At 43.5% G+C, this 27,642-nt stretch overlaps 1 protein-coding gene across 1 annotated transcript; it reads left to right on the forward strand.

The window, feature by feature from the left end:
• Positions 1-243: 243 nt before the first annotated feature.
• LOC139748609 (glutamate receptor U1-like) lies at positions 244-27,238 on the forward strand. The gene is made up of 13 exons (XM_071661749.1): positions 244-349; positions 10,116-10,268; positions 12,186-12,352; positions 12,828-13,018; positions 15,445-15,589; positions 16,195-16,298; positions 16,974-17,064; positions 18,968-19,126; positions 20,344-20,494; positions 22,342-22,556; positions 23,447-23,572; positions 26,173-26,321; positions 26,767-27,238. The coding sequence occupies exons 1-13, from the start codon at positions 274-276 to the stop codon at positions 26,990-26,992; spliced, it is 1,953 nt and encodes a 650-aa protein (XP_071517850.1). The 5' UTR covers positions 244-273; the 3' UTR covers positions 26,993-27,238.
• Positions 27,239-27,642: the final 404 nt, after the last annotated feature.

The following is a 27,642-nucleotide window of genomic DNA, read 5'->3' on the forward strand; positions in this document are numbered from 1 at the left end:
ACGTACACATGCCTTACATCCTCGATAAAAACTTTTCACTGCTTCTAACAACTTGCCTCCCACACCATATATTCTTAATACCTTCCACAGAGTATCTCTATCAACTCTATCATATGCCTTCTCCAGATCCATAAATGCTACATACAAATCCATTTTCTTTTCTAAGTATTTCTCACATACATTCTTCAAAGCAAACACCTGATCCACACATCCTCTACCACTTCTGTGTTTCAGGTAGTCATGAGACTACGTGTCTGCGTTGCGGGTACCGTCATGCTGTCCGTACCGTTGCTGGTGCTGGCCGCTGCGGCAGGTGTTCCTCGAGGTGCGGCCACCACACCAACAGTCGGTAAGTCATGCAGACAACAGCAGTTTCTACGGCTGCTGGCATAAAATGGAGATATTGAAAAATATAAACTGTAGCCACCTAGTGTCAACCGCTACAATGGAGTGTTTTTGAGAGATACGAGGAAAAGAAAACTGAATCAAGTTGGATATGGTCAGCAAGGCTTTGCTTCGAGGTAGCATGGTGTAATTGCATGATGTGATAATTACATGCATGCAGCACGTGTGTTGCACAGTTATGCTATGTCCAGTCTCTTGTCATGTAAATACTCGTAATACCTTCCACAGAGCATCTCTATCGACTCTATCATATGCCTTCTCCAGATCCATAAATGCTATATACAACTCCATTTGCTTTTCTAAGTATTTCTCACATACATTCTTCAAAGCAAACACCTGATCCACACATCCTCTACCGCTTCTAAAACCACACTGCTCTTCCCCAATCTGATGCTCTGTACATGCCTTCACCCTCTCAGTCAGTACCCTCTCATATAATTTCCCAGGAATACTCAACAAACTTACACCTCTGTAATTTGAACAGTCACCTTTATCCCCTTTCCCCATTGTACAATGGCACTGCATGCATTCCGCCAATCCTCAGGCACTTCACCATGAGCCATACATACTGAATATCCTCACCAACCAGTCAACAACATAGTCACCCCCTTTTTTGATAAATTCCACTGCAATACCATCCAAACCCGCCGCCTTGCCGGCTTTCATCTTCCGCAAAGCTTTCACTACCTCTTATCTGTTTACCAAACCATTCTCCCTGACCCTCTCACTTCGTATATCACCTCGACCAAAACACCCTATATCTGCCACTCTATCATCTAACACATTCAACAAACCTTCAAAATACTCACTCCATCTGCTTCTCACATCACCACTACTTGTTATTACCTCCCCATTAACCCCCTTCACTGATGTTCCCATTTGTTCTCTTGTCTTACGCACTTTATTTACTTCCTTCCAAAACATCTTTTTATTCTCCCTAGAATTTAATGATGCTCTCACCCCAACTCTAATTTGCCCTCTTTTTCACCTCTTGCACCTTTCTCTTGACCTCCTGCCTCATTCTTTTATACATCTCCTTGTCATTTGCACTATTTCCCTACAAAAATCGTCCAAATGCCTCTCTCTTCTCTTTCACTAATAATCTTACTTCTTCATCCCACCACTCACTACCCTTACTAATCTGCCCACCTCCCACGCTTCTCATGCCACAAACAACATTTTGCGCAAGCCATCACTGCTTCCCTGAATACATCCCATTCCTCCCCCACTTGGGAGGCAAGTTGTTAGAAGCAGTGAAAAGTTTTTTATCGAGGATGTAAGGCAAGTGTACGAGTAGGAAGAGAGGAAAGTGATTGGTTCCCAGTGAATGTCGGTTTGCGGCAGGGTTGTGTGATGTCTCCATGGTTGTTTAGTTTGTTTATGGATGGGGTTATTAAGGAGGTGGATGCAAGAGTTTTGGAATGAGGGGCAAATATGCAGTCTGTCGTGGATGAGAGGGCTTGGGAAGTGAGTCAGTTTTGTTCACTGATGATACAACGCTGGTGACTGATTCGGGTGAGAAACTGCAGAAGCTGGTGACTGAGTTTGGTAAAGTGTGTGAAAGAAGAGAGCTGAGAGTAAATGTGAATAAGAGCAAGGTTATTAGGTACAGTAGGGTTGAGGGACAAGTCCAATGGGAGGTAAGTTTGAATGGATAAAAAGTGGAGGAAGTGAAGTGTTTTAGATATCTGGGAGTGGATTTGGCAGCGGATGGAGCCGAGTCACAGGGTGGGGGAGGGGGCGAATGTTCTGGGAGCCTTGAAGAATGTGTGGAAGACGAGAACATTATCTTGTAAAGCAAAATAGGGTATGTTTGAAGGAATAGTGGTTCCAACAATGTTATATCGTTGCGAGGTGTGGGCTATAGATAGGGTCGTGCGGAGGAGGGTGGATGTGTTGGAAATGAGATGTTTGAGGACAATATGTGGTGTGAGGTGGTTTGATCGAGTAAGTAATGAAAGGGTATGAGAGATGTGTGGTAATAAAAAGAGTGTGGTTGAGAGAGCAGAAGAGGGTGTATTATAATGGTTTGGTCACATGGAGAGATTAAGTGAGGAAAGATTGACTAAGAGGGTATATGTGTCAGAGGTGGAGGGATCGAGAAGTGGGAGACCAGATTGGAGGTGGAAGGATGGAGTGAAAAAGATTTTAAGCGATCGGAGCCTGAACATGCAGGAGGGTGAAAGGCGTGCAAGGAATAGAGGGAATTGGAACGATGTGGTATACCGGGGTCGACGTGCTGTCAATGGATTGAACCAGGTCATGTGAAGCGTCTGGGGTAAGCCATGGAAAGTTTTGTGGGGCCTGGATGTGGAAAGGGAGCTGTGGTTTCGGTGCATTATACATGACAGCTAGAGACTGAGTGTGAACGAATGTGGCCTTTGTTATCTTTTCCTAGCGCTACCTCGCGCGCATGCGCGGGGGGGGGGTTGCCATTTCATGTGTGGCGGGGTGGCGACGGGGATGAATAAAGGCAGCAAGTATGAATTATGTACATGTGTATATGTGTATATGTCTGTGTATGCATATATATGTATGCGTTGAAATGTATAGGTATGAATATGTGCTTGTGTGGACGTGTATGTATATACATGCGTATGTGGGTGGGTTGGGCCATTCGTTTGTCTGTTACCTTGCTCTGCCTCGCTAACGCGGGAGACAGCGACAAAGTATAATATAATAATATAATATAATAAGGAGATGGAATGAGTATTTTGAAGGTTTGTTGAATGTGTCTGATGACAGAGTGGCAGATATAGGGTGTTTGGGTCGAGGTGGTGTGCAAAGTGAGAGGGTTAGGGAAAATGATTTGGTAAACAGAGAAGAGGTAGTAAAAGCTTTGCGGAAGATGAAAGCCGGCAAGGCAGCAGGTTTGGATGGTATTGCAGTGGAATTTATTAAAAAAGGGGGTGACTGTATTGTTGACTGGTTGGTAAGGTTATTTAATGTATGTATGACTCATGGTGAGGTGCCTGAGGATTGGCGGAATGCTTGCATAGTGCCATTGTACAAAGGCAAAGGGGATAAGAGTGAGTGCTCAAATTACAGAGGTATAAGTTTGTTGAGTATTCCTGGTAAATTATATGGGAGGGTATTGATTGAGAGGGTGAAGGCATGTACAGAGCATCAGATTGGGGAAGAGCAGTGTGGTTTCAGAAGTGGTAGAGGATGTGTGGATCAGGTGTTTGCTTTGAAGAATGTATGTGAGAAATACTTAGAAAAGCAAATGGATTTGTATGTAGCATTTATGGATCTGGAGAAGGCATATGATAGAGTTGATAGAGATGCTCTGTGGAAGGTATTAAGAATATATGGTGTGGGAGGCAAGTTGTTAGAAGCAGTGAAAAGTTTTTATCGAGGATGTAAGGCATGTGTACGTGTGGGAAGAGAGGAAAGTGATTGGTTCTCAGTGAATGTAGGTTTGCGGCAGGGGTGTGTGATGTCTCCATGGTTGTTTAATTTGTTTATGGATGGGGTTGTTAGGGAGGTAAATGCAAGAGTTTTGGAAAGAGGGGCAAGTATGAAGTCTGTTGGGGATGAGAGAGCTTGGGAAGTGAGTCAGTTGTTGTTCGCTGATGATACAGCGCTGGTGGCGGATTCATGTGAGAAACTGCAGAAGCTGGTGACGGAGTTTGGTAAAGTGTGTGGAAGTAGAAAGTTAAGAGTAAATGTCAATAAGAGCAAGGTTATTAGGTACAGTAGGGTTGAGGGTCAAGTCAATTGGGAGGTGAGTTTGAATGGTGAGAGGCTGGAGGAAGTGAAGTGTTTTAGATATCTGGGAGTGGATCTGTCAGCGGATGGAACCATGGAAGCGGAAGTGGATCATAGGGTGGGGGAGGGGGCGAAAATTTTGGGAGCCTTGAAAAATGTGTGGAAGTCGAGAACATTATCCCGGAAAGCAAAAATGGGTATGTTTGAAGGAATAGTAGTTCCAACAATGTTGTATGGTTGCGAGGCGTGGGCTATGGATAGAGTTGTGCGCAGGAGGATGGATGTGCTGGAAATGAGATGTTTGAGGACAATGTGTGGTGTGGGGTGGTTTGATCGAGTAAGTAACGTAAGGGTAAGAGAGATGTGTGGAAATAAAAAGAGCGTGGTTGAGAGAGCAGAAGAGGGTGTTTTGAAATGGTTTGGGCACATGGAGAGAATGAGTGAGGAAAGATTGACCAAGAGGATATATGTGTCGGAGGTGGAGGGAACGAGGAGAAGAGGGAGACCAAATTGGAGGTGGAAAGATGGAGTGAAAAGGATTTTGTGTGATCGGGGCCTGAACATGCAGGAGGGTGAAAGGAGGGCAAGGAATAGAGTGAATTGGAGCGATGTGGTATACAGGGGTTGACGTGCTGTCAGTGGATTGAATCAAGGCATGTGAAGCGTCTGGGGTAAACCATGGAAAGCTGTGTAGGTATGTATATTTGCGTGTGTGGACGTGTGTATGTACATGTGTATGGGGGGGGTTGGGCCATTTCTTTCGTCTGTTTCCTTGCGCTACCTCGCAAACGCGGGAGACAGCGACAAAGTATGAAAAAAAAAAAAAAAAAAAAAAAAAAATATATATATATATATATATATATATATATATATATATATATATATATATATATATATATATATATATGGTTCTTGCAGGATATGATGGCAGGTGGATCTTATGATTTTGTTGATTTCACATCTCTAGTCTAAAAGAATTCGTATTTTCTCCGAAATGTTGGATTTCCTCTTGTTTCAAGATCTGTAATCGATGGAAAATGTCTCATGATAACATGGAACGTGCCACTTTCCTGGTGATTTTATTCGTCTTAGTCTCGAACGTTTCACATCAGAGTTGCTCCAGCAACGTTCCCTTTACTACAAGGCTCGGGGCTTTCTGTAGGAATGTATCTGTCCCTTCGTAGCAGAGCGCTAACCTCGCGGTATCTGTGCTTGAGACATGATAAGCACCACAAGCAAGAATGCACTTGGTGTAGTCTGACAGTTATTCTCAGCACCTGAAATAAGTGTCGAAGATTCCTTTTTTTGTTTTTATTTTTTCGTGTATGTGGTTGACGCTGACGTCCTAAATGACTAAGCAGCCAGCCAGCCAGCCAGTCGTTACGATGAACGTAAGACATTTGGTTAACGGTGATCATATTCACTGAATGTGAAGTGCCCTGATTAGCCTATGGGTCGTTTATTCACGAAGACCAAACAGGCGCAGGTTCAAAGAACATCCATCTTCTGTTAGTTTTCGCCTTTGACGTTGAGCATATTTTGGATTATATTTCTTGACGGGCATTAGCTCGACAAGATTGTTTGATATTACTACCGAATACCTCTGCACTAGCCAATACTTCTAAACATTCAAAGTTGTATTAACGACATACTTATGATTGTGTGTGTTTGCATATGTACATATTCATGCATAAAGATGTGTGTAACATGTGCTTTGACACATATTTATATCTAAATTCACGAAGGCGTGTCTGTTTACTTTTTTGTACGTGAATCTATATGTCTGTGGATGAATGAATGTGTAAATGAGGACGGATATGTGTGTGAGAGGGTGGCCACGTGAGTTGAGTGAGTATCGCACATGCTTATGGTAGAATGTGTGCCTTTATGCACATGTGTACGAGTACGCTTTACATCCTCGAGTTTATACATCTTCTTGTTTGTTCATGTGTGTACAAGTAAGCGTGTGGCGGAAGGAGGAGCATCAATTATGGCATGCAAGAAAAAAGTTACGTTAGATGTATGTGGGAACAAATCGGCCGTGGCCGGCTGACGACCGCCTCCCCGTTGATAAACGAGTTCCCTACCTCCTGGAAATTGCTGGTACAGAGGACAAAACGTGTAATAATAACCATAAAACATGCGCATGGTATCCTTCCTTTATGGTACTCTCTGATTCATAGGATAAGTTGTAAATGTCTGTGTTTATACTAAAAATCAGTCAAGTGTCTCACTTAAGAATTGAATGATGATTAATGATATTTGAAAAAGGTAGATTAACGACTCCGCCATACGTCATTGTTGAGATAATTGTTTTGTTATCGCTGACCTTAAGTGTAGTTGAATGTTGGAATGAGAGAATTACATTAGCAACATCAAGGAGGCTTACCACTCATGAGTATCTCAAGAGATCTGTATAAGACTCCATTCACCTGAAGAGTGTAGCCTTGTCTCCGGCCTTCTGCCACATTAAACTCTATACGAGAGGTCCTTCTTAACAAAGTAATTCGCGACATACGCCCTTGGATATATTATTACTCTGCTAAGCTACAATTGTTCAAATAGTTTAGTATGGGAGGCAAGTTGTTAGAAGCAGTGAAAAGTTTTTATCGAGGATGTAAGGCATGTGTACGTGTAGGAAGAGAGGAAAGTGATTGGTTCTCAGTGAATGTAGGTTTGCGGCAGGGGTGTGTGATGTCTCCATGGTTGTTTAATTTGTTTATGGATGGGGTTGTTAGGGAGGTAAATGCAAGAGTCTTGGAAAGAGGGGCAAGTATGAAGTCTGTTGGGGATGAGAGAGCTTGGGAAGTGAGTCAGTTGTTGTTCGCTGATGATACAGCGCTGGTGGCGGATTCATGTGAGAAACTGCAGAAGCTGGTGACGGAGTTTGGTAAAGTGTGTGGAAGAAGAAAGTTAAGAGTAAATGTGAATAAGAGCAAGGTTATTAGGTACAGTAGGGTTGAGGGTCAAGTCAATTGGGAGGTGAGTTTGAATGGAGAAAAACTGGAGGAAGTGAAGTGTTTTAGATATTTGGGAGTGGATCTGTCAGCGGATGGAACCATGGAAGCGGAAGTGGATCATAGGGTGGGGGAGGGGGCGAAAATTTTGGGAGCCTTGAAAAATGTGTGGGAGTCGAGAACATTATCCCGGAAAGCAAAAATGGGTATGTTTGAAGGAATAGTAGTTCCAACAATGTTGTATGGTTGCGAGGCGTGGGCTATGGATAGAGTTGTGCGCAGGAGGATGGATGTGCTGGAAATGAGATGTTTGAGGACAATGTGTTGTGTGAGGTGGTTTGATCGAGTAAGTAACGTAAGGGTAAGAGAGATGTGTGGAAATAAAAAGAGCGTGGTTGAGAGAGCAGAAGAGGGTGTTTTGAAATGGTTTGGGCACATGGAGAGAATGAGTGAGGAAAGATTGACCAAGAGGATATATGTGTCGGAGGTGGAGGGAACGAGGAGAAGAGGGAGACCAAATTGGAGGTGGAAAGATGGAGTGAAAAGGATTTTGTGTGATCGGGGCCTGAACATGCAGGAGGGTGAAAGGAGGGCAAGGAATAGAGGGAATTGGAGCGATGTGGTATACAGGGGTTGACGTGCTGTCAGTGGATTGAATCAAGGCATGTGAAGCGTCCGGGGTAAACCAAGGAAAGCTGTGTAGGTATGTATATTTGCGTGTGTGGACGTGTGTATGTACATGTGTATGGGGGGGGTTGGGCCATTTCTTTCGTCTGTTTCCTTGCGCTACCTCGCAAACGCGGGAGACAGCGACAAAGTATAAAAAAAAAAAAAAAAAAGTTTAGTATCAGAAAGTGGTGTTGACAACTCGAAGTTACGAGGTTTGGACAAACATCTGCTGGATACTGCCCCATCATGACACCGCCTGCCTCCTACGGTAAAGTCTTGAACCCTCACGCGTAGACTCAGTGCATGAAGGTGTAGTTATCGAACAGTTACACAAGCTTCAAGGTCAAGCGCTCGACGACGCCATGAGACTCGGCGAATGGTTCTCTTTCGTTTTAGCCATTCACCTCAGTTCCATCAGTTGCGCTTCCCTCCAGCAGTGGAAATGCTACTCTGGTTGGAAGGAAGACTTCAGATATATCTCCAATACCGAAGTCATCTCTCAGTGCGTTACGACTCATTACCTTCACCCACATCCCCAGCAGACTCTGAGAATGCTTTCTGTTGGACTGGACTTGCTCTTCATCTGCAGTTTTTTTTCGCTGAACAATGGATTCAATTGCCTTTTGTTTTAATAAATGATCTGCAACTCCATCACGGCTTCCAAGAGTATCCAAGTCCAACGGTATTAGCAGCCAGAGTGTTCAAGCCTGTCCCTGGACATGATGAAGAGGATGGAAGTGACGATCACAAAAGATAACTAGAGAAAAACCTCCCCGCAGAGTGCTCGTGTCAATGTTGACAAAGCGAAGCAGAAGACAGCGACTTCTATGTAAAACGTAAGGGCTGTTCTCTATATCGCGTCCTTGAGTGACCAGACGATTAAAGGAGTTACTCATATTCAGCAGTTCTGCACCTTACTACTCAAGAGTAAGGGGCAAGAAAGCCGTCTCCTCCACTTTATGGGGTATCGTCGGCAGTCATCCCCGAACAAGGCATCTTTTGAGGAATTTTCACCACTGGGCAAAATTTAGAAAGACGCCCTTTGTGCGCATATATATATATATATATATATATATATATATATATATATATATATTTTTTTTTTTTTTTTTTTTTATACCTCGTTGCTGTCTCCCGCGTTTGCGAGGTAGCGCAAGGAAACAGACGAAAGAAATTGCCCAACCCCCCCCATACACATGTACATACACACGTCCACACACGCAAATATACATACCTACACAGCTTCCCATGGTTTACCCCGGACGCTTCACATGCCTTGATTCAATCCACTGACAGCACGTCAACCCCTGTATACCACATCGCTCCAATTCACTCTATTCCTTGCCCTCCTTTCACCCTCCTGCATGTTCAGGCTCCGATCACACAAAATCCTTTTCACTCCATCTTTCCACCTCAATGAATGAAAGCTCAAAAGAAATATTACAATTCACATTTTTATTTCAAATGGCTCTGCTCTTGAGTACTGGGGGAAGAATAAAGGGGCTACTGCCCCATTACTATGTTAGAAGATGGCCTGTTCTCGGATGCCAACCCAGATAACCTTGTGGGCAGCGTCCTCGCCGTTGACATCTGGGTGAGACGGACATGAAGGTTGCAGAGTCATCTCTCACTGTCCATGGACGCTGGTCACACAATACACAGGAAAACTGGAGGAGTTTTTATCCCTTTTTTTTTTTTTTTTAGTGATTTAAAGGATTTTCGCATTTCTTTCTGGAATAACAGATTCTTTTTCGTTTTCTTTTGCTACTTAGAGAAGGATAAGTGATTTTTGATATATATTTTTTTTCGTTTTTGGGAATCCTTACCTGGAAAAGAACAAGAGTAATACAAACTGACAATAGGTGTACTCATCCCCAAAACCTGCACATTTACTTTTTTGTTAAACGATGTGACTGAAAAGACGATAGCTTTGATCTTTCCATTCTGTCCGGGGGAAGTATAAATATATATAAATATATAAATATATATATATATATAAATATATAAATATATAAATATATATATATATTTTTTTTTTTTTTTTTTTTTAAATGAAATATATACACGCACACGCGTGCTCGCCATTTCCTGCGTGAGCGAGGTAGCGTCAAGAACAGATGACAGGGCCTTGGAGGGAAAATTCCTCACTTAGCTCCCTGCTCTTTTGCTTCTTTCGGATAGTAATACAGGAAGTATTTCCAGCCACCCGCTCCCGCCCCTCTCTGTCGCCTTCTACGACATGCAGGGAAAACGTGGGAAGTATCTTTCTCCTTCCCCAAGGAAATATATATATATATATATATATATATATATATATATATATATATATATATATATATATATATATATATATCAGCGAATTGATCTTTGCAGGTCTTGCGCTTGAGAAGACGACGCAGGAGGCGACAGCGGTGGTGCAGGAGCAGGTGAGGGCAACGTTAGCGACCCTCAGCAAGACGCTTAACTTCCAGACCAGACAGCTCTACGTCAGCCCGCCCCTCTCCCACCAGCACCAACCTACTCAAGGTCAGGCAATACCGCACTCGGCCACCCCTCCCCTCCTGTGGTCATGCAGGAGAACTGACTGCCATGGCAAAAATCGTCAATATTATGTTGATGTGGATAAGCAGCTATCAATCAGTATTTATTTCTAAGCCTCACTTAATTGGCAATATTCAATAACTGAAACCTAGTATTTGATCTATGACTTGAACAAGCCAGTAAACAACACTCTTGACATAAACTTTTATAAGGGCTCTAAATGAGTCACCGTATAATTTCTCTAGCCTACAAGTATTTCCTTTCTTTACTTTTAATAAGTTTGTTCGAAGTCTTTACACTTACACAATGAGAGTTAGGAGCACTCAAGACCAGCTCTTGTCTTTTTAAGAAGAGGTGGAGGGATGACATGTCTATGATGTAAGTAGGGGAAGTGGAAAAATACCACAAGCATCCATGAAAGTAATATTTCTGAACATTTTACTGTGGCAACTATGGTGTAAATATAGCACTAGACGTGAGGCAGAGCGGCCAAGGAAGGATTCAAACAGACTGACAAAAGATGCCATGTATACTATAATTTATTTATGTTTTTCTCATCTATTATATGATAATTTTCAACAAATAAATTGAGAAACTTTATTAGAATTAAAGGGAAGCAAGAGGTTTATAGGGAAAAAATCAGTGAGTTACTGGAATACAGCAAATAATGTAAAAGTACCTTATTGCTAGTAGGCACCTGAGCCGTCTGTCGACTGTGATAGAAATAATTCACTTTTCTCTTAAGATACAACAGCTTATCTGTGAGTATTTTTGGAGGTTCTTTGAATGAACAATAATGAAGTTTTGTATGAAGTTTGTAATAAATTTTGTGCTGAAGTTTGATGTAGAAGATATTTATTATATAATTCTGACGGTTTGAATCTAGATCTGAGAGGGAAATAGATAATGTTAATCTCTCCAGATCAAACAAGGAGCTGGAATACGCCGCTTTTAAAAATCGCTTCCTTGAAGGGGATTTTGATGGTTTACAGACTGAAGAAGAGCTTGAGGAGTGATTGAAGGATGAAACACCTGGGGTAATAACGGATGGAAAATTACTCTCAGTGAGAGAGAAAAAAAAGAAGATACAGCGAGTGAAAAATACAAAAATAAAGACCATTGAAAATATGATTACAAAATCCATATATCAAAGGATTAGAGTAAGTTATCAGCTTCAGAAAATGGGCTGCATGTGGTGGAAAAAGTCAGTAGGCTTCTGTTGGGAGTCCCTGAGATAGGTTAGTTAACCCATTAAACCGAGACAACGGAAGGAAACAGTGAACAGTAGTTATCACTGTGTTTGAAGAAGAGAGACATGGGGTAGTAACTAGTGCAGAGGAACAAGTTTGGGGATAAACACAAAGGCAACAGTAATTTCCTAAGTGAAGCTATAGAAAATGCAATATAATGTTATAGAAAAAACAAGAGGAAATGTATTTGGTGAGAGATTTATCTAGATACAGAGTATTCAAATGCATGAAAGGCAAAATTGGAGGTTGATATTAAGAGATTATTGTGAAAGTCTCCAGTATTAGAAGTGATAGGTCGATGAGAGGGCTTGGTTAAAGAAATGTAAAGAAATCCTCCCATGATTGTAGAGCTGTTGAAACATGAAACAAGATAAGAGAGGTAACTGTGAATGTACACAGTAAAAACAAGTTCTAAATATTGTAAGAAACAAAAGAGAGTTTACATGATGGGAACCACCAACGCAAAACTCCCTTCTCGTATAACCCAAATAGGTTTCCACATCCATACACGCGCAGTCACATATAAAGACAAAAATGTACTTTACATAACTATATACATAGGACTGTATATATATAAATGTAAATATAGTTTCATTAATTGTTAGTACGAATTAGGGAATTTTAGTTTTATCAACTTTCGTCTATTTGCCAGGGTTGGTGGGCGTGGTGGTGGCAGCTGAGCGGTGCGGAGGTTATGACGGTCTGGCGGGTGTGGACATCCCAGTGTTGAGTCTCATGCTGGATGTGTGTGATGACCAGACACCAGAGCCTACTGCCATCCCTCTCTATACTCTCACGGCCAGGGTCTCATCATCTGCGGTCAGTGCCTAACTCACGGGCAACAACACACACGGTCAAACAATCAACAACAGAGACGGTCAGGGCCACAACACATGAGGTTTGGACCACAACACACACGGTCAGGGCCACATTTTACACGGCCCTGTGAGCCTGGCACATTGAGCTCTCGGGGGCTCTGTACCTTCACAGAACAAAAACATCGTCGCGCTAACAGTCTCGTTAACGTCTAGCGAACAAGTTTGCATGTTTCTTGTTGCCCATATATCATGACAGAGACACTGACCATCGATTTATTTATTTGTTTAATTATTCAACTATTTCATGCATGAAATTTCACTTGTACCGAGATATCTATCTTCACCAGAAGTAACAACTTCCATTATTGCACATTCTTGTGATAGACGACCATAGACTCATTCTATTATTACGGAGATAGGAAATAAATGTATATTTTCATTAGTAATATATTTTCAATACGTATTGCTTTCAGCAGGAGAGTCGTAGGGAGGACTGCCTGCCCATGGTGCTGAGACTGTGGGTAGAGAGAGTCCTGTCAGGCGTGGAGGACAGCGGGAAGCGAAGCAGCAGTGGTAGCGATCCGCTCCCACCGCCACCAGTCCGCTCCAACACCACCTTCCTCCCCCTCCTCCTCAGGCAACGCTTGGCCCACGCCTTCCCCATTAAGTAGGTGGTGTAGGTGTGTCTTGCTTCTGTAGGTGCGTAGTGCGAGAGGGGTAGAAATGTGGGCGTTGTCAAGTGAATGAGTGAATTATTGTCCTTTTAAGACATCTAAAAAAAAAAAAAAGCACAGACACACACAGATAGGGCACGAGGATAGAGCTCTTGTTTCCTCATCGTTATAAATATACTTCAGTGGACGTATCTCTTTCGATGAAAATACGTCGACGTCCCTGCCGTTGGTGTCAGCGTTGTCAGTGACTACATCGCCCTCCAGAGCGCCCTTGGCAGCCATCAGATAAAGAACCACCGCCAACCACTTCACCAGCGACCAAGCCAAGAACCTTAGCCATGAACATCAGCCTCGCGTCCAAGCCTCTCTCATCCCGTACAGTCTCGGTGGTCCCCCCTACTTCTCGATGCCATTTTGGACGATAAAGTAATCTCTGGACGGAAGATTTTGAGATAAATAGGATATATATTGATTGAATACAGAAAAGTCTTGAGCCATAAAAGGCTCGAAGGTTCTGGAAAAAATCACCAAATGTGCTGCAGATGTGTGGACATGCTAAATACGCCTCTTGAATTGAAATGCTGATAAAAATGTCACTGCAGAGGAGCAGAGTGCCAAGGGAATGGAAAAGGGCGAACTTCATATCTATCTTTAAGAAAGAAGACACGGAACAGGCAGTGAACTGAGGAAGGGTCATTGATGCGTGTGATCTGTAAGATGTCGGAAAAAAGATATTAAAGCAAATAGACGACATTCTACTGAGAGAGATTACCTGAGACAGCATGATTTTAGGAAGAAGAGTTCATATGTAACAAATCTTCGATTACTACGAAAGAGTGAGCTCATTTTTGAACAAAAGGGAAAGCTGGATAGATTGTTTATATCTGGAGTGCTAGAAAGCGTTCGACACTGCTGCTTAGGAGGCTGAATTAAAAGCTGGATCACCAGGCAGGAATAAGGTTGAAATTCCTTCATTGGATAGATTATCTTAGTGAAAGAGCCTATTCCTATTGGAATGAAATGGAGTTCTATTCTGGGACCATTACTAGTCTTGGTCTATGTAAATGACCTGCCTAAAGGTATAGAATCTTACCTGAATATGTTTGCTGATGATGCGAAGGTCATAAGGAAGTTGAAAAGCGAGGAGAATTATATCAACTTACTAAGGGGACCTAAACAGACCCCCAAAATTGGTCTGATGAATCAACCTGGGCAAATTTAAGTACTGAGGACGGGACAAAATGATAGAAGACTCCTAGTCTGATTATGATTATCTAGCAGGAAATAAGCTTCAGAAATCTGTGTGAAAGGAACTTTCGAGTTGACATCGTCCCTAACCTGTCGCCAGAGTCCCACATCAAAACACTTTAGGGGACAAACTGTCTGCTAACAAATATCAGAATAGCTTTCAAGCAAGCTGTTCCTTTCAAGCAAGCATATCCTACTTAAGACCAAAACTAGAATATGCTTTTCAGATTTGGTCGCTACTCCTACCGAGGCACAAAGAGCTAATAGAGAGGTCTAGAGGAGGGCAACAAAGACGGTAACAGCACTAAGAGAAGTGAGCTACAGGTATAGGTTATAGGCTTTAGATCTGACCTCACTGGAAGAGAGAAAAATGAGAGAGATGACCTGATAATAACTTAAGTTTTTAATACAGAACGATCACTTGAACAGTGGACAGTTCTTCGACAGATGCAGGTATAGAACAACCAGAAGGCATAACATGAAATTAAGAAAGAACAGGAAGGAACACTTAGTTTGTAGGTATAAGACAAACTAGTTTGTCAATCTGTTGTCAGTATGCATGCTATAGCTGCCACTCCTTCCCTTCTGACTACATTATTTGCCTCGTAATAAGATAGTCTGAAGCAAATGTTTCATATAATGTACAGGGTGTGTCAGAGGTTCGGATTCTAAGACAGGATTCGTTATTTACCTTTAGTTTAACAAATGTTCAGATTTCATGTCATTTAGTTCATTCAGTTGCCCCGGGAATCTGTTTCTTGAAAGGTTTTATCCCAGGATCCCTTTTCCAGGAGCTCCTGCAGCTTCAAGGCTGCGCTACTTCCAGGAGCAGGGAAATGAGGGACTCCTTTGGAGTGAGTTCTTCGACGAGACTGTACTCCCTTTCGTCAACAGACGATGATACAGCCTCGCCGAAGGTGACTTTTCACTCGCGGTGTAACCACAGGCAGGCGGAGTCCGGCAAGACTAATTGCGTCTCATGAACTGGCGTAACATAGACCCCCTCCCTTCCCCATGGGTATGTGTGTGTAAGGTCTGGACTTGCAATTTGAACATTTGTTGAACTAAAGGTAGATCGCAAATTCCAGCTTTGTATCCGGACTTTTGAGCCATCTTGTATAAACACTTGTGTGCTCCATTCTCACATGACGTCCTTGGTGTCTTTATGCAGCTACCTGGAGGAGATGAGGAAGTGCTTGAAGGAGTCTCCCTCTGCAGGCCTTGTGCTGGGAGGGGGCAGCTCGTACAGAGAAATGCTCAGGACCCGAACCAAGGCTTTGCTCCAGGGACATGTCGTATCCATCGTTCTTAAACACGTAAGAAGTTTATCCATTGAAGGTGAGGGTAGGGAGTACAGTGCACTTGGAGAGGACATAAAGGGTGAGGGAGTACAGTACACTAGGAAAGGACATTAAGGGTGAGGGTAAGAAAGTACAGTGCGCATGGAGAGGACATAGAGGTGAGGGAATGTAGTGCACCCGGAGAGGACTTTAAGGGTGAATATAGGAGAGTACAGTACACCATTCGAGACGACCAGTCATGTGCTCTCATGACTTTTGTTTATGACCACTTCTTCAAGGGACGTTTACATACAATATAGAAAATGGGTTTAACATATTATCTTAGACGCAGATATTAACTGGAATTATCTGAGACACATATCTTAACTGGAATCGCCTGATACACAGACCTTGACTAGAATTATCTGAGACACAGACCTTAACTGAAATATATCTGCCAGACACACCTGAACTGAAATAAGTCTTAGTCACAGACCTGAACTGAAATAAATCTGAGATACAGACCTGAACTGGAATAAATCTGAGCCACAGACCTGAACTGGAATAAATAAATCTGAGACGCCTCACGTCTGTGGTGGGAGTCGGCTGACAGTTGACGGTCTTGTTCCTCCCTCTGGCAGCGGACCCCCTACGTCTTCCTGCAGCTGGAGGGCCGAACGGTCCTGGGCTCCGACGGCATCCTCATCCAGCTGCTTCGAAGCCTCGCCCACATCTATAACTTCACGTGAGAACCAACCTGTCTGCTACATAACCTATCTGCTGCACACTGTCTGCTGCACATACTATCAGCTGCACTACCTGCCTGCTGCACACACAGTCTGCTACTTTAGAAACACGTAAGGTTGCTTACTTCAGAAACACGTAAGGTTACTTACCTTAGAAACACGTAAGTTTGCTTACTTTGCAAATACATAAGGTTGCTTAGTTATTACAAGTAAGATTGTTTTAGAAACACCACTGCTCTTAATTTTAGAAACAATATTGTTATTGTGTGAGTAAAAAACTTGCAAATTTGCCAGACCAAAAGAACGACGCGTAATTTTAAACCATATCATCATTATCGAAAAAGTGTTCCGTGCTAAGATATCAAGCCACCTCAAGACCCTATTACCCGCCACTTCCCTTAATGTTCACGACTTCATACTACTTCCTTAAGATACCCTGTGTTTCATGATCTAGTATGTATTAAATGATATTCAGTTTCTCGAGTATGATATCAAGTCAATGGGTAATTAGTAATGACATTCAAAAGCCTATCGACTTCATTGGCCATTAAGGCCGTCAACGTCAATATAACCAGCAGTCACAATAAGGGACACCACCTTCAGGTGTTCGAGATGTGTGCTACGGCCATACACGCCAACACTGCATACATGGTCCTTGTGTGTGTGTCCGGCAGGTACACCATGAAGCTGCCGGATGACGGCCAGTGGGGCTCCATACTCGCTGACGGCTCCTGGAACGGCATGGTGGGCGAGGTCTACAGAAATGTAAGTATACCTGCCTCCTATATTTTGGGATGGAATGGTTAGAGGAAAAGTGGAACAGGGGAAGGGATTGTTTGAAATGGAAGAGAAGATTGTGGTATAGGTGAGTGAGTAGGTTAGGACAGTGATTATTATAGTGGCCTTGACTAGGTGCAGTTTTTTGTTCTCTGGGAATACAAATACAAGGGAATACACAAGATTTCAAACAGCAACAGACTACTACTATTGAGGGGCATGTAATGAAAGTCGTGAATCTGAGGCGAAGGATTTATCACGTCTCACGGGCGTATCTCGGGGAAATAGCGCCAATGGCAAACACTGAAATTGCGCCCCTGGCTTGATTAAAAATCTACGTACAGTGGATGTATATGAAATTATATACAGTATAATTATAAACTGTTGAAGAGTTAGGCCAAACTTAGATTTGTATAAACTCTTAAAGACTTATTACAGTAGAAGCGGTAATGCAACTGATAGTAGCAAAATGTTGCTATAGTTGAAAGGTAGGCGAGTTTCTTTTTTATCTCTCAAAACCGAACCGTTACAAAGTGTAAATCGGGTAACATATGTCAAAAAAAAAAAAACCCTGAGTGGCGCCCCCTTCAAGTGGCGCCCAAGGCACCTGCCATACCCTAGATACGCCACTGTCAAGCCTTTTCTTAAAGATATCTATCGTACTGCTTTCAACCACTCTAACTGGCCAATCGTTGCGTATGTTAGCAGTCCTGTTGGATTAAAAGTACTTACGTGGCCTCATTCGAGGTGACAGAATCTGTATAGACTGGTCAGAGCTGCACGGAACTCTTTGTTGATACGATCAAAAACTCCTTGATGTTAATGTGTGACCCTAGATTCTGCAGCACTTCACGTGCGTTGTCGTGGTGGTACCTTCCATCGCTGGGTTTTATCCTTCCCAGCGTCGCTATAGATCAGACTTGTTTATGTTCGTTTTTATCTTCCAGTCCTTTTTCTCATCTTTTTTTTTTTTTTTTAGTCTGGTTGCCTCTGACTGTACTAAACGGGCATGTTCTAGGGATTAGTTGTCTCTCTCTCTCTCTCTCTCTCTCTCTCTCTCTCTCTCTCTCTCTCTCTCTCTCTCTCTCTCTCTCTCTCTCTCTCTCTCTCTCTCTCTCTCTCTCTCTCTGGAGGGCTTCCTGAGGGACAAGAGAAGTAGAAATGGTTTTAATATGTCTTCTGTCTCGTCATTATCAGACTCCGACCTTCCGCTGAAATTCTCTTTGGTCTTCAGATCAAAAGCTGCCATGTACCACTCGAATAACATACTCTGATCTCTCTAAGACACGAGTGTTTTTAACAGACTTGTCTATTGGAGGGTCTCGGTTAGTCTCGAAGCTCTTTGTCGATTTAACAGACTTACTTTACCTTCTACAAACTCGCGTCTTGAAGCGTCCCGGGTAGCCTATCAGCTGTCGGTACAGTTGCGAGTCTTCATACACAGTGGGAAGCAGGTCTTGTCCAGTAAGGCCAACACCTTAATAGATCCACATTCCAGTACTGGTAACGAACATTATGAAACATCAAGCCTGTCTCTCAGTAAAGTTAGAAATAGTCACGTAACATATATTTGGGTATTAGGAAAAAATGGCTATAGAAAGCTTAAAATGTGTTTGAAAATGGCTATATATCACCAGTGGATTAGTGTAGGCGACTGGAGCACGACTTGGAGATATTCTCAGTGTCATCAGGCCGTCACTCGTGTGGTGGTGAGTATTTTTGTGCTCAAACACTTTCCATAATTCCAGGTTATCAAAAATGGTCTAAAACACTGCCCAGTTGCTTGCTTGTAGACATTTTGAAGCCTGTACAGCGACACAAAGAAAGGACCCCCATCTTCTGTTGCTCTTTGAATTCCTTTGTATTCCTCTTTGTGTATCTGCTCCTTCAGGAGGTGGAGATGGCCCTGGGCCCGACCTCCATCACCGAAGAGCGGGAGAAGGCCATTGACTTCACGGTGCCCTTCGACTTCGAGCCGTGGGACATCATGATCCCGGCCTCGCAGGAGAACATCGATCTGGCCGCCTTTATGATACCCTTCAGCGGCGAGGTTAGTGGTAGAGAGGTGCCCATGGGTTACCACTTGGCTAGGAGCCAGTCTTACTCATGGGCCTCCACCCAGCCAGGGAGCCAGGCTGACCCATGGGCCGCCACCCAGCCAAGGGACCAGGCTAACCCATGGTCCGACACCCAGCCAGGGGACCAGACTGACCCATGGGCCGACATCCAGCCAGGGGACTAGACTGACCCATGGTCCGACACCCAGCCAGGCGACCAGACTGACCCATGGGCCGACATCCAGCCAAGGGATCAGACTGACCCATGGTCCGACACCCAACCAGGGGACCAGACTGACCCATTGGCCGACACCCAGCCAAGACTATGGGACCACGCCCTTTGCCCTCGCCTCCCCGGACTGTATGAGAGGTTTATGGCTCTTTGACCACGAAGGCACGACCCTTGTGGACGAAGTTAAGTCCTTGAGTACGACTGTACGACCCTCAAGTATGATGGATTGGCCTTCCAAAACCAATTATCCTCAAGGGTCGTACCGTCGTGCTCAATGGCCTTATCGCCGTGCTCCAAGGCCGTACCGTCGTGCTCAAGGGCCTTATCGTCGTGCTCCAAGGCCGTACCATCGTGCTTAAGGTACTGCTTGCAGACACGATCTCATACTCTGTGTATAACATATTCCCCAGTATATGGACGCATGTATATGCCGTGTATAACATATCCTTCTGTACACGGACGTATGTATAGGCTTTGTATAACATATCCTCCTTTATACATATAGTACGTATGTTATATGTTCATTGCATTTAGATAAGTTATTGACCTGGGCTTTCCACGGTACTCAAAACCTCCTACACTTTTCTCTCACACAACTGGCCCTCCGGGGCGAGGTTCTTGGAAAGATGAGCCAGATCTGTTTAGCAAACGAATGAAAAATATATTTTGAGGTATCAGTTTTTCGTGATTTAGATACAGTAATACCAATTTCTGTGAGGGATGCGTCAACTAAGGGATTCGTTTTCCGGGGCGTTTAAATATCCACTGAAACTCTCTAAACGTTGCTGAAACGTATCCTGAACGTTGCTGAAACGTGTCCTAAACGTTGCTGAAACGTATCCTAAACGTTGCTGAAACGTGTCCTAAACGTTGCTGAAACGTATCCTAAACGTTGCTGAAACGTGTCCTAAACGTTGCTGAAACGTATCCTAAACGTTTCTAAAAGAAATGATTAATTTCAACGTTTCTGCCCCTCAGGTGTGGGTGGGGCTGCTCACGTCGTGGGTAGTGGTGGGGGTGTTGCTCTACTTCCTAGCCCGGGCCACCGCCGCCCTGCCCAACACCACCGACTCCTCGCTCTCCATGGTCAAGGTCCTCCTCGACACCTTCGGATCACTAATCAGCCAGTGTAGGTACTCCAGGGGCTCGGGTGGTGGCCAGACTTACTTCCTTCATCCTCTAACATGATGCCTCAGTCGTAGCAACACTTTATATATATATATATATATATATATATATATATATATATATATATATATATATATATATATATGAGTGTGTGTGTGTGTGTGTGTGCGTAGATAAAGCCACAAGGAGACGGAAGATACGAAGTGCCAAGCGCTTTCGTATAATAACATCGTCAGGACTGAGTACAGATAATGAGAACCAGAATATAATTCACCAGCCGCCACTGGGCGGGGTTGGCAGGTGAATGAATTAAGAAACAAGTGAAGGGATTAGGTCACAGGTCACCCTCGAAGACCTCATCTCTCTCAAGCTACAAACTCAGGTTAACCTGTGTTCTGGGAAACATGTTTACATTTCATTTTTCACTTGCAGAGTTATCATATTCACATAAACCAACATGTTGATTCATATCAATTTCTCTGCAGTGTTAGATGAGACGATTCAGTATACATTTAACATTGTAATCGTTTTTCAATATATCATATTTTGTTTCCAGTATTTGACTAATTTTTGACAGACGATCATAAGGTAAAAGTACTACGTAGGTTTTCTGTGGACTTTCCTGTTTTAGATACAATCCAACAAAAAAAAAGTCTTCTTAGCAGTTCCTAGTGATTTTTCTATAAGCCACTCAAGGTACTTTGATTTATGGCCAAAACTGCAAAGTGTGTCAATTTCTTTATCCAGGAATTCAAGGTCACATATGTGTGCAGCTCTTTTGAACATCGGTGGGGAAAAAAAGAAAACAAAAAACAGACTTTAGTCCTTTCACTGTGTGCAGGATAATAATGTACATATGAAATATTATATATGATTATTTGTAGGTTTCCTAATGATGTAACATATGAAAAATTATGTATGATTATAACATAACATTATAACATTAGAACTAAACTTTCTGGCGACGCTGTGGATCTCACGATCTAGGAAAGGCAAAGAACAATCTTCGTCTATTTGAACAGTGAATATTTTTAGAGGGGAAAAGATTATTAAGTAAAGAAAGAAAATTATTTGAATCTTTGTCACCCGTCTAAAGACACAAAACATCATCCACGCACCTAAACCATCTCGCTGCTTCACGTAGAATATTGTTAAGGTGTATAAAGTACTGAGTAAGGGAGAAAGGCAAATTGCCGTGGACATACCATATTTCTGAGTAATGTTTGCCCTTACGCTCAAATTTACCGTCCTTTCTATATCAAATTTCTGTGGTTAATACTCACCATTGAATTCAAATTTACTACCCTTTATGCACAGTCTGAGAAAATTGTGTCATACTGGTAGAACAACATTGGGTAAAACATCAGGTAAAAAAATTCAATAAATCATCCACAAGAACATTAGTAAGCAGAGAAGTGACATCAGAACTAACCAATTTGAAATCACAGCCCCAATCAACAGCATAAAACTCATCAACTAAGTCGACCTTGTTTCTGATGTGAGAACTAGAGATTGTGGCTAGCCATTAGGGTAACGTATGTGAAACAGAACCAACTAGACTAACGATAAGTCCAGGTGGATTGTTGGTTTTACCAGTCCTCGAGGTTTCAAAATTGGTGGAGGATGTGTGGATCGGGTAATTGCTTTAAAGAACGTGTGTGTGTGTGTGTGTGTGTGTGTGTGTGTGTGTGTGAAATATATAGAGAAGGATTTGCTTGTGACTTTCACGCCTGAAGAGGCTTTTGACGGTAAAAGAAAAACCCATAATCTTTCCTCTTAACGTTAAGTCTAGATATCACAGAATCTGAGTCTCCGGTATGGGATCCATCTTTGTTTATCTTCGGCCAGGTGCGTGGCAGCCGAAGACTGCGGCAATGCGGGTGCTGGCCGGGTGGTGGTGGCTCTTCTGCGTCATCGCCATCACCTCCTACTCCAGCAAACTGATCGCATCTATCACAGTCCGCCTCACGGCGCCAGCCGTCACTTCCCTCCTGCAGATGGTGGAGGAGGAGAGCATCATTTGGACCTACCAGGCCAACAGCGCCATGGAGGAACTCTTCAAGGTGCTCCTCGCTCGTTCTTATAGGATTAAGTGTAAAAGTGGCCTCCTTTATTCGTCTCCACAGCTGTACAGCCCGGAGTTGAATGTGTATGTGAGGTCGAATGATCTTACTATGTGTGCACGTCTTGATATACATATGGTGCTAGCATATTGTACACACACACACACACACACAGAGTTCATCTCGGCACATTGCATATGCTCTCAGTCAGCTCACGAGTACACAAACCCATTCTCTCTCTCTCTCTCTCTCTCTCTCTCTCTCTCTCTCTCTCTCTCTCTCTCTCTCTCTCTCTCTCTCTCTCTCTCTCTCTCTCTCTCTATCTATCTATCTATCTATCTATCTATCTCCGTTACAGTCTTACCGGTCTGGTCTACATAAATGTTCGGTACGGAGGGATGACCACAAAAACGCGATCGCTAAACATTGTCATGAAAATGATCACCCCATAAGATCTTGAAAATCCCGTTATTTCATACCCCTCTGCTGATTATACCAGGCGTAACATCATTGAGTATGAGCTACCCAGGTCAACACCCGCCACCTGACCCACCATAATCACTCTCCTTTACAAGGGTTACGACCAGACATCAGACAGTGCTTGGCCTAGAAAGATTAGTGTACGGCGGGAGCCAAGTGTGATGTCGGGATTTAACTTTTTTAAGTATTGGCACCTGATGAGGTGGATTGTCTCCCCGAAACATGTCGTGCCACATGTATAGAAAAATTACATGTTAGATAAAATTGTATATATATATATATATATATATATATATATATATATATATATATATATATATATATATATATATATATATATATATATATATATATATATATATATATATATTGCTTCCTGCGCTAACCAGGCATACTCTCTGCCCTTGCAGTACTCGGAACCCAACAGCTTGTTTGGCAAGGTGGCCCAGTTGCATCGCAGGAGGGAAGGTCTTCTGGTCTACAGCTTTAACGAAGGAGTTGATGCGGTCCGCGACAAGGAATACGCCTACATAGAGGTTCCCCCACCACACCTACATATGCTCCTTGGTGTAGAAGGGTGGGATGCCATCATCTTCTACCACTCCTGAAGTCTCATCCTGAAGCCACATTGCTCTTCCTCAATCTAATACTTTGTTCATGCCCTCAGATACCTCACCTTCCCTAGACTAAACAAACATTGAATCGCCTATATAACCAATTAACATTACTGTCATAGGAATATTTGTTATATATATATATATATATATATATATATATATATATATATATATATATATATATACATATTTTTTACTTTCTCGCCGTCTCCCGCGTCAGCGAGGTAGCGCAAGGAAACAAACGAAAGAATGTCCCAACCCACCCACATACACACGCATATACATACACGTCCACACGCACATATACATGCCTATACATTTCAACGTATACATACATATACATACACAGACATATGCATATATACATATGTACACAATTCACAGTTGCTGCCTTTATTCATTTCCGTCGCCACCCCGCCACATATGAAATGACAACCCCCTTCCCGCACGCGCGCGAGGTAGCACTAGGAAAAGACAACAAAGGCCACATTCGTTCACACTCAATCTCTATCTGTCATGTATAATGCACCGAAACCACAGCTCCCTTTCCACATCCAGGCCCCACAAAACTTTCCATTGTTTACCCCAGACGCTCCACATGCCCTGGTTCAATCCATTAACAGCACGTCGACTCCGGTATACCACATCGTTCCAATTCACTCTATTCCTTGCACGTCTTTCACCCTCCTGAATGTTCAGGCCTCGATCGCTCAAAATCTTTTCACTCTATCCTTCCACCTCCAATTTGGTCTCCCACTTCTCGTTCTCTCCACCTCTGACACATATATCTTCTTTGTCACTCTTTCCTCACTCATTCTCTCCATGTGACCAAACCATTTCAATAAACCCTCTTCTGCTCTCTTAACCACACTCTTTTTATTATCACACATCTCTCATACCCTTTCTTTACTTACTCGATCAAAGCACCTCACACCACATATTGTCCTCAAACATCTCATTTCCAGCACATCCACCCTCCTCCGCACAACCCTATCTATAGCCCACGCCTCGCAACCATATAACATTGTTGGAACCACTATGACTATGACTGAGGGCATGTACAGAGCATTAGATTGAGGAGGAAGGAGCAATGTGGCTTCAGGAGTGGTAGAAGATGGGTGGACAAAGTGTTTGCCATGAAGACTTTGTGTGAGAAATATTCGGAGGAAAAGAGTGAATTGTATGTTTCCCTTATAAATCTGGAGAAAGCGTATGATAGGGCTGACAATGAGGGCTTGCGGAAGGTACTAAGAATATGTGGCGCGAAATCGGTAAGCGTTTAAATGGAGCGAGTAGTTTTTACCAAGAGAGAATGGCAGTTGCGAGAGTAGGAAGGGAGAAGAGTGAGTGGCTGTCAATGAAAGTGAGTGTGAGTCGAAGATGTTTGATGTTGACGTGTTTGTTTGAGCTGTTTATGGACGGATTCATGAGGGAGGTAAAGACAAGGGTCTTAGAGCGAGGATCGGGTCTAAGGCATTCCGGGGTTGGGGGAATCAGTTGCTGTTTGTAGATGACACGGCTCTGGTGGCAGACCTCAAATGAGGAATTCTAGAAGCTTGACGACGGAGTTTTGGATGTGTGTCAAAGGAGAAAGTTGAGAGTAAATGTGAATAAAAGTGAGGTAATGTGGAACAGCAATTAGATGACAGGATGGTTTGAGAATATGTCTGGTCGGGGAGAACCTGCAAGAAGTGAAGTGCGTTAGGTATCAGGGAGTGGACTAAGCAGTGGATGCAAGTAAGACAGCTGAAGGGAGAGAGAAGGGATATGGTTTTGACTGCACTGAAGAGCACGTGGAAGGAGAGGTCTGTTAGATCAACGGTGGGTATGTTTGAAGGTTATAGTAGTCCCGACAGTGTTATATGGATGTGAGTCTTGGGCCCAGAATACAAAAGAATGGAAGAAGGCAAGTAATGACAGTTTATGAGAGAGGTGTAATAGTAAGCGTAGTAAGATTGAGAACACTAACCAGGGTGAGCTGGAGTGGAATGGATATAAGGAAAGGATGAGCAAAGAAAGCTTGACCAAGAGATGTATGTGTCAAACGTGGAGGGTTCCCAGGAAAATGGGGGAGCGGGGACCAAGAAGGAGATGGAAGGAAAGAGTGAGAGAAGCTTTGGGATACTGGGATCTGAATATTTTGGATGGTCAGAGTCGTGCATGGGATAGAATGAATTAGGTCAATGTGGTATACGGGGAGCAACCAAGGCAGAAGTAACTTTTGGAGTAGTCTGTAGGGCTTGGCTGTGGATGGAAGGGTCTGTTTTCCGTGCTTTATGCACGACAACTTGAGAACGGATGTGAGCAACTGAGGCCTTTGTACGTCAGTTCCTGACGCTACCGCGCTTAGACGGGTGAAGCGATCGGTGTATGCATAAAAGGTGTATATGTATGCGTGTGTTTTGTTCTTTGTATATAGATAGATAGAGAGATAGATAGACAACATTCCAGACAAGTGCAAGTATCATCTAGGTGTATCAAGGTAAGAACATGAGTGACGGCGAGTGCCCGCCCTGCAGGACGCCTCCCTGCTTGAGTACGCCATCGCCGACGACCTGGCAGTCCACGGGTCCTGCCGCATGAGCCTCGTCCGTGACCACTTCTTCTCCACCAGGTTCGGGATGATCCTACAGCGCGGCTCGCCCTACAGAGAGGCCTTCAGTATGGAGTAAGTGGTTACTGAGAGCCCCTCACTCCGCCTTCAGTATGGAGTAAGTGGTAGTCGGAGACCCCTCACTCCATCTTCAGTATGGAGTAAGTGGTAGTCGGGGGCCCCTCACTCCATCTTCAGTATGGAGTAAGTGGTAGTCGGGGGCCCCTCACTCCATCTTCAGTATGGAGTAAGTGGTAGTCGGGGGCCCCTCACTCCATCTTCAGTATGGAGTAAGTGGTAGTCGGGGGCCCCTCACTCCGCCTTCAGTATGGAGTAAGTGGTAGTCGGGGGCCCTCAGTGTCTCAGCACTATCCTCCCGCCCCTCACTCAACCATCATTACGGTACTAGTGGTGTTGGATGGCCCATAATCAGCCATATATTCATGAACTTATATACTGGGAGTCGATCACGAACAGCACACGATACTTCACTAATATGGCACCTCCTCTGTGTTTCCAGGATCCTCTACTTCATCCAAACGGGGCTGATGGACGCCTGGAAGAAGGAGTTCTGGCCGGCCGCTAGCCGCTGCGTCGGCGCCGCTACGAAGAGGCCAGTTCGAGCCCTCAACTTCCTCGACATCGCCGGGACGTTGCTGCTCCTGCAGGCGGGGCTGACGATCTCTGCCCTCATCTTTCTCTTGGAGTTCGCTTGCGTGAGACGCTTACCCAAGTGTTGTTACTGACCCGCTCGCTACCCTTCGTCCGGGGTCTTGCTCGCCTTGACAACATGTTGTCGTTTGTCTGGCTATGGATGCCTAGTTGCTGGACGCGCGCCTACTGGCGTCGCTGCTCGCATCCTCCACAGGAACGGACCTGCTCAAAACCAACGGTTAACTTCCGAATTATTGATCTATGTTGTGTACTACTTCCTTCTGCAATGGATGGTGGTCATTACTGGATTGCAGCTGTCAATAAAGCGGTGTTCAGATCCTCGTTGTTTGATATTATGACATCTATTAGTTTTTTCAACCTCAGCATGTGGCTGGAAATCCTTGTCTCCTGTATTACATTAAAAAAAAAGGAACAGAGGAAAGGGGAAAATGACATTTTTTCCTCTGAGGCTCACTAACCTGGTCACGCGGAAATGGGTAAACAAATAAATAATTCATATATATATATATATATATATATATATATATATATATATATATATATATATATATATATATATATATATATAATACATGCAGGAGGGTGAGAGGCGTGCTAAGAATAGAATGAATTGGAATGATGTGGTATACCGGGGTCGACGTGCTGTCAGTGGATTGAACCAAGGCATGTGAAGCGTCTTAGGTAAACCATGGAAAGTTCTGTGGGGCCTGGATGTGGAAAG

The sequence above is a fragment of the Panulirus ornatus genome, chromosome 1, assembly GCF_036320965.1.
Source record: "Panulirus ornatus isolate Po-2019 chromosome 1, ASM3632096v1, whole genome shotgun sequence".
In the NCBI taxonomy this organism is placed as follows: Eukaryota; Metazoa; Arthropoda; class Malacostraca; order Decapoda; family Palinuridae; genus Panulirus; species Panulirus ornatus.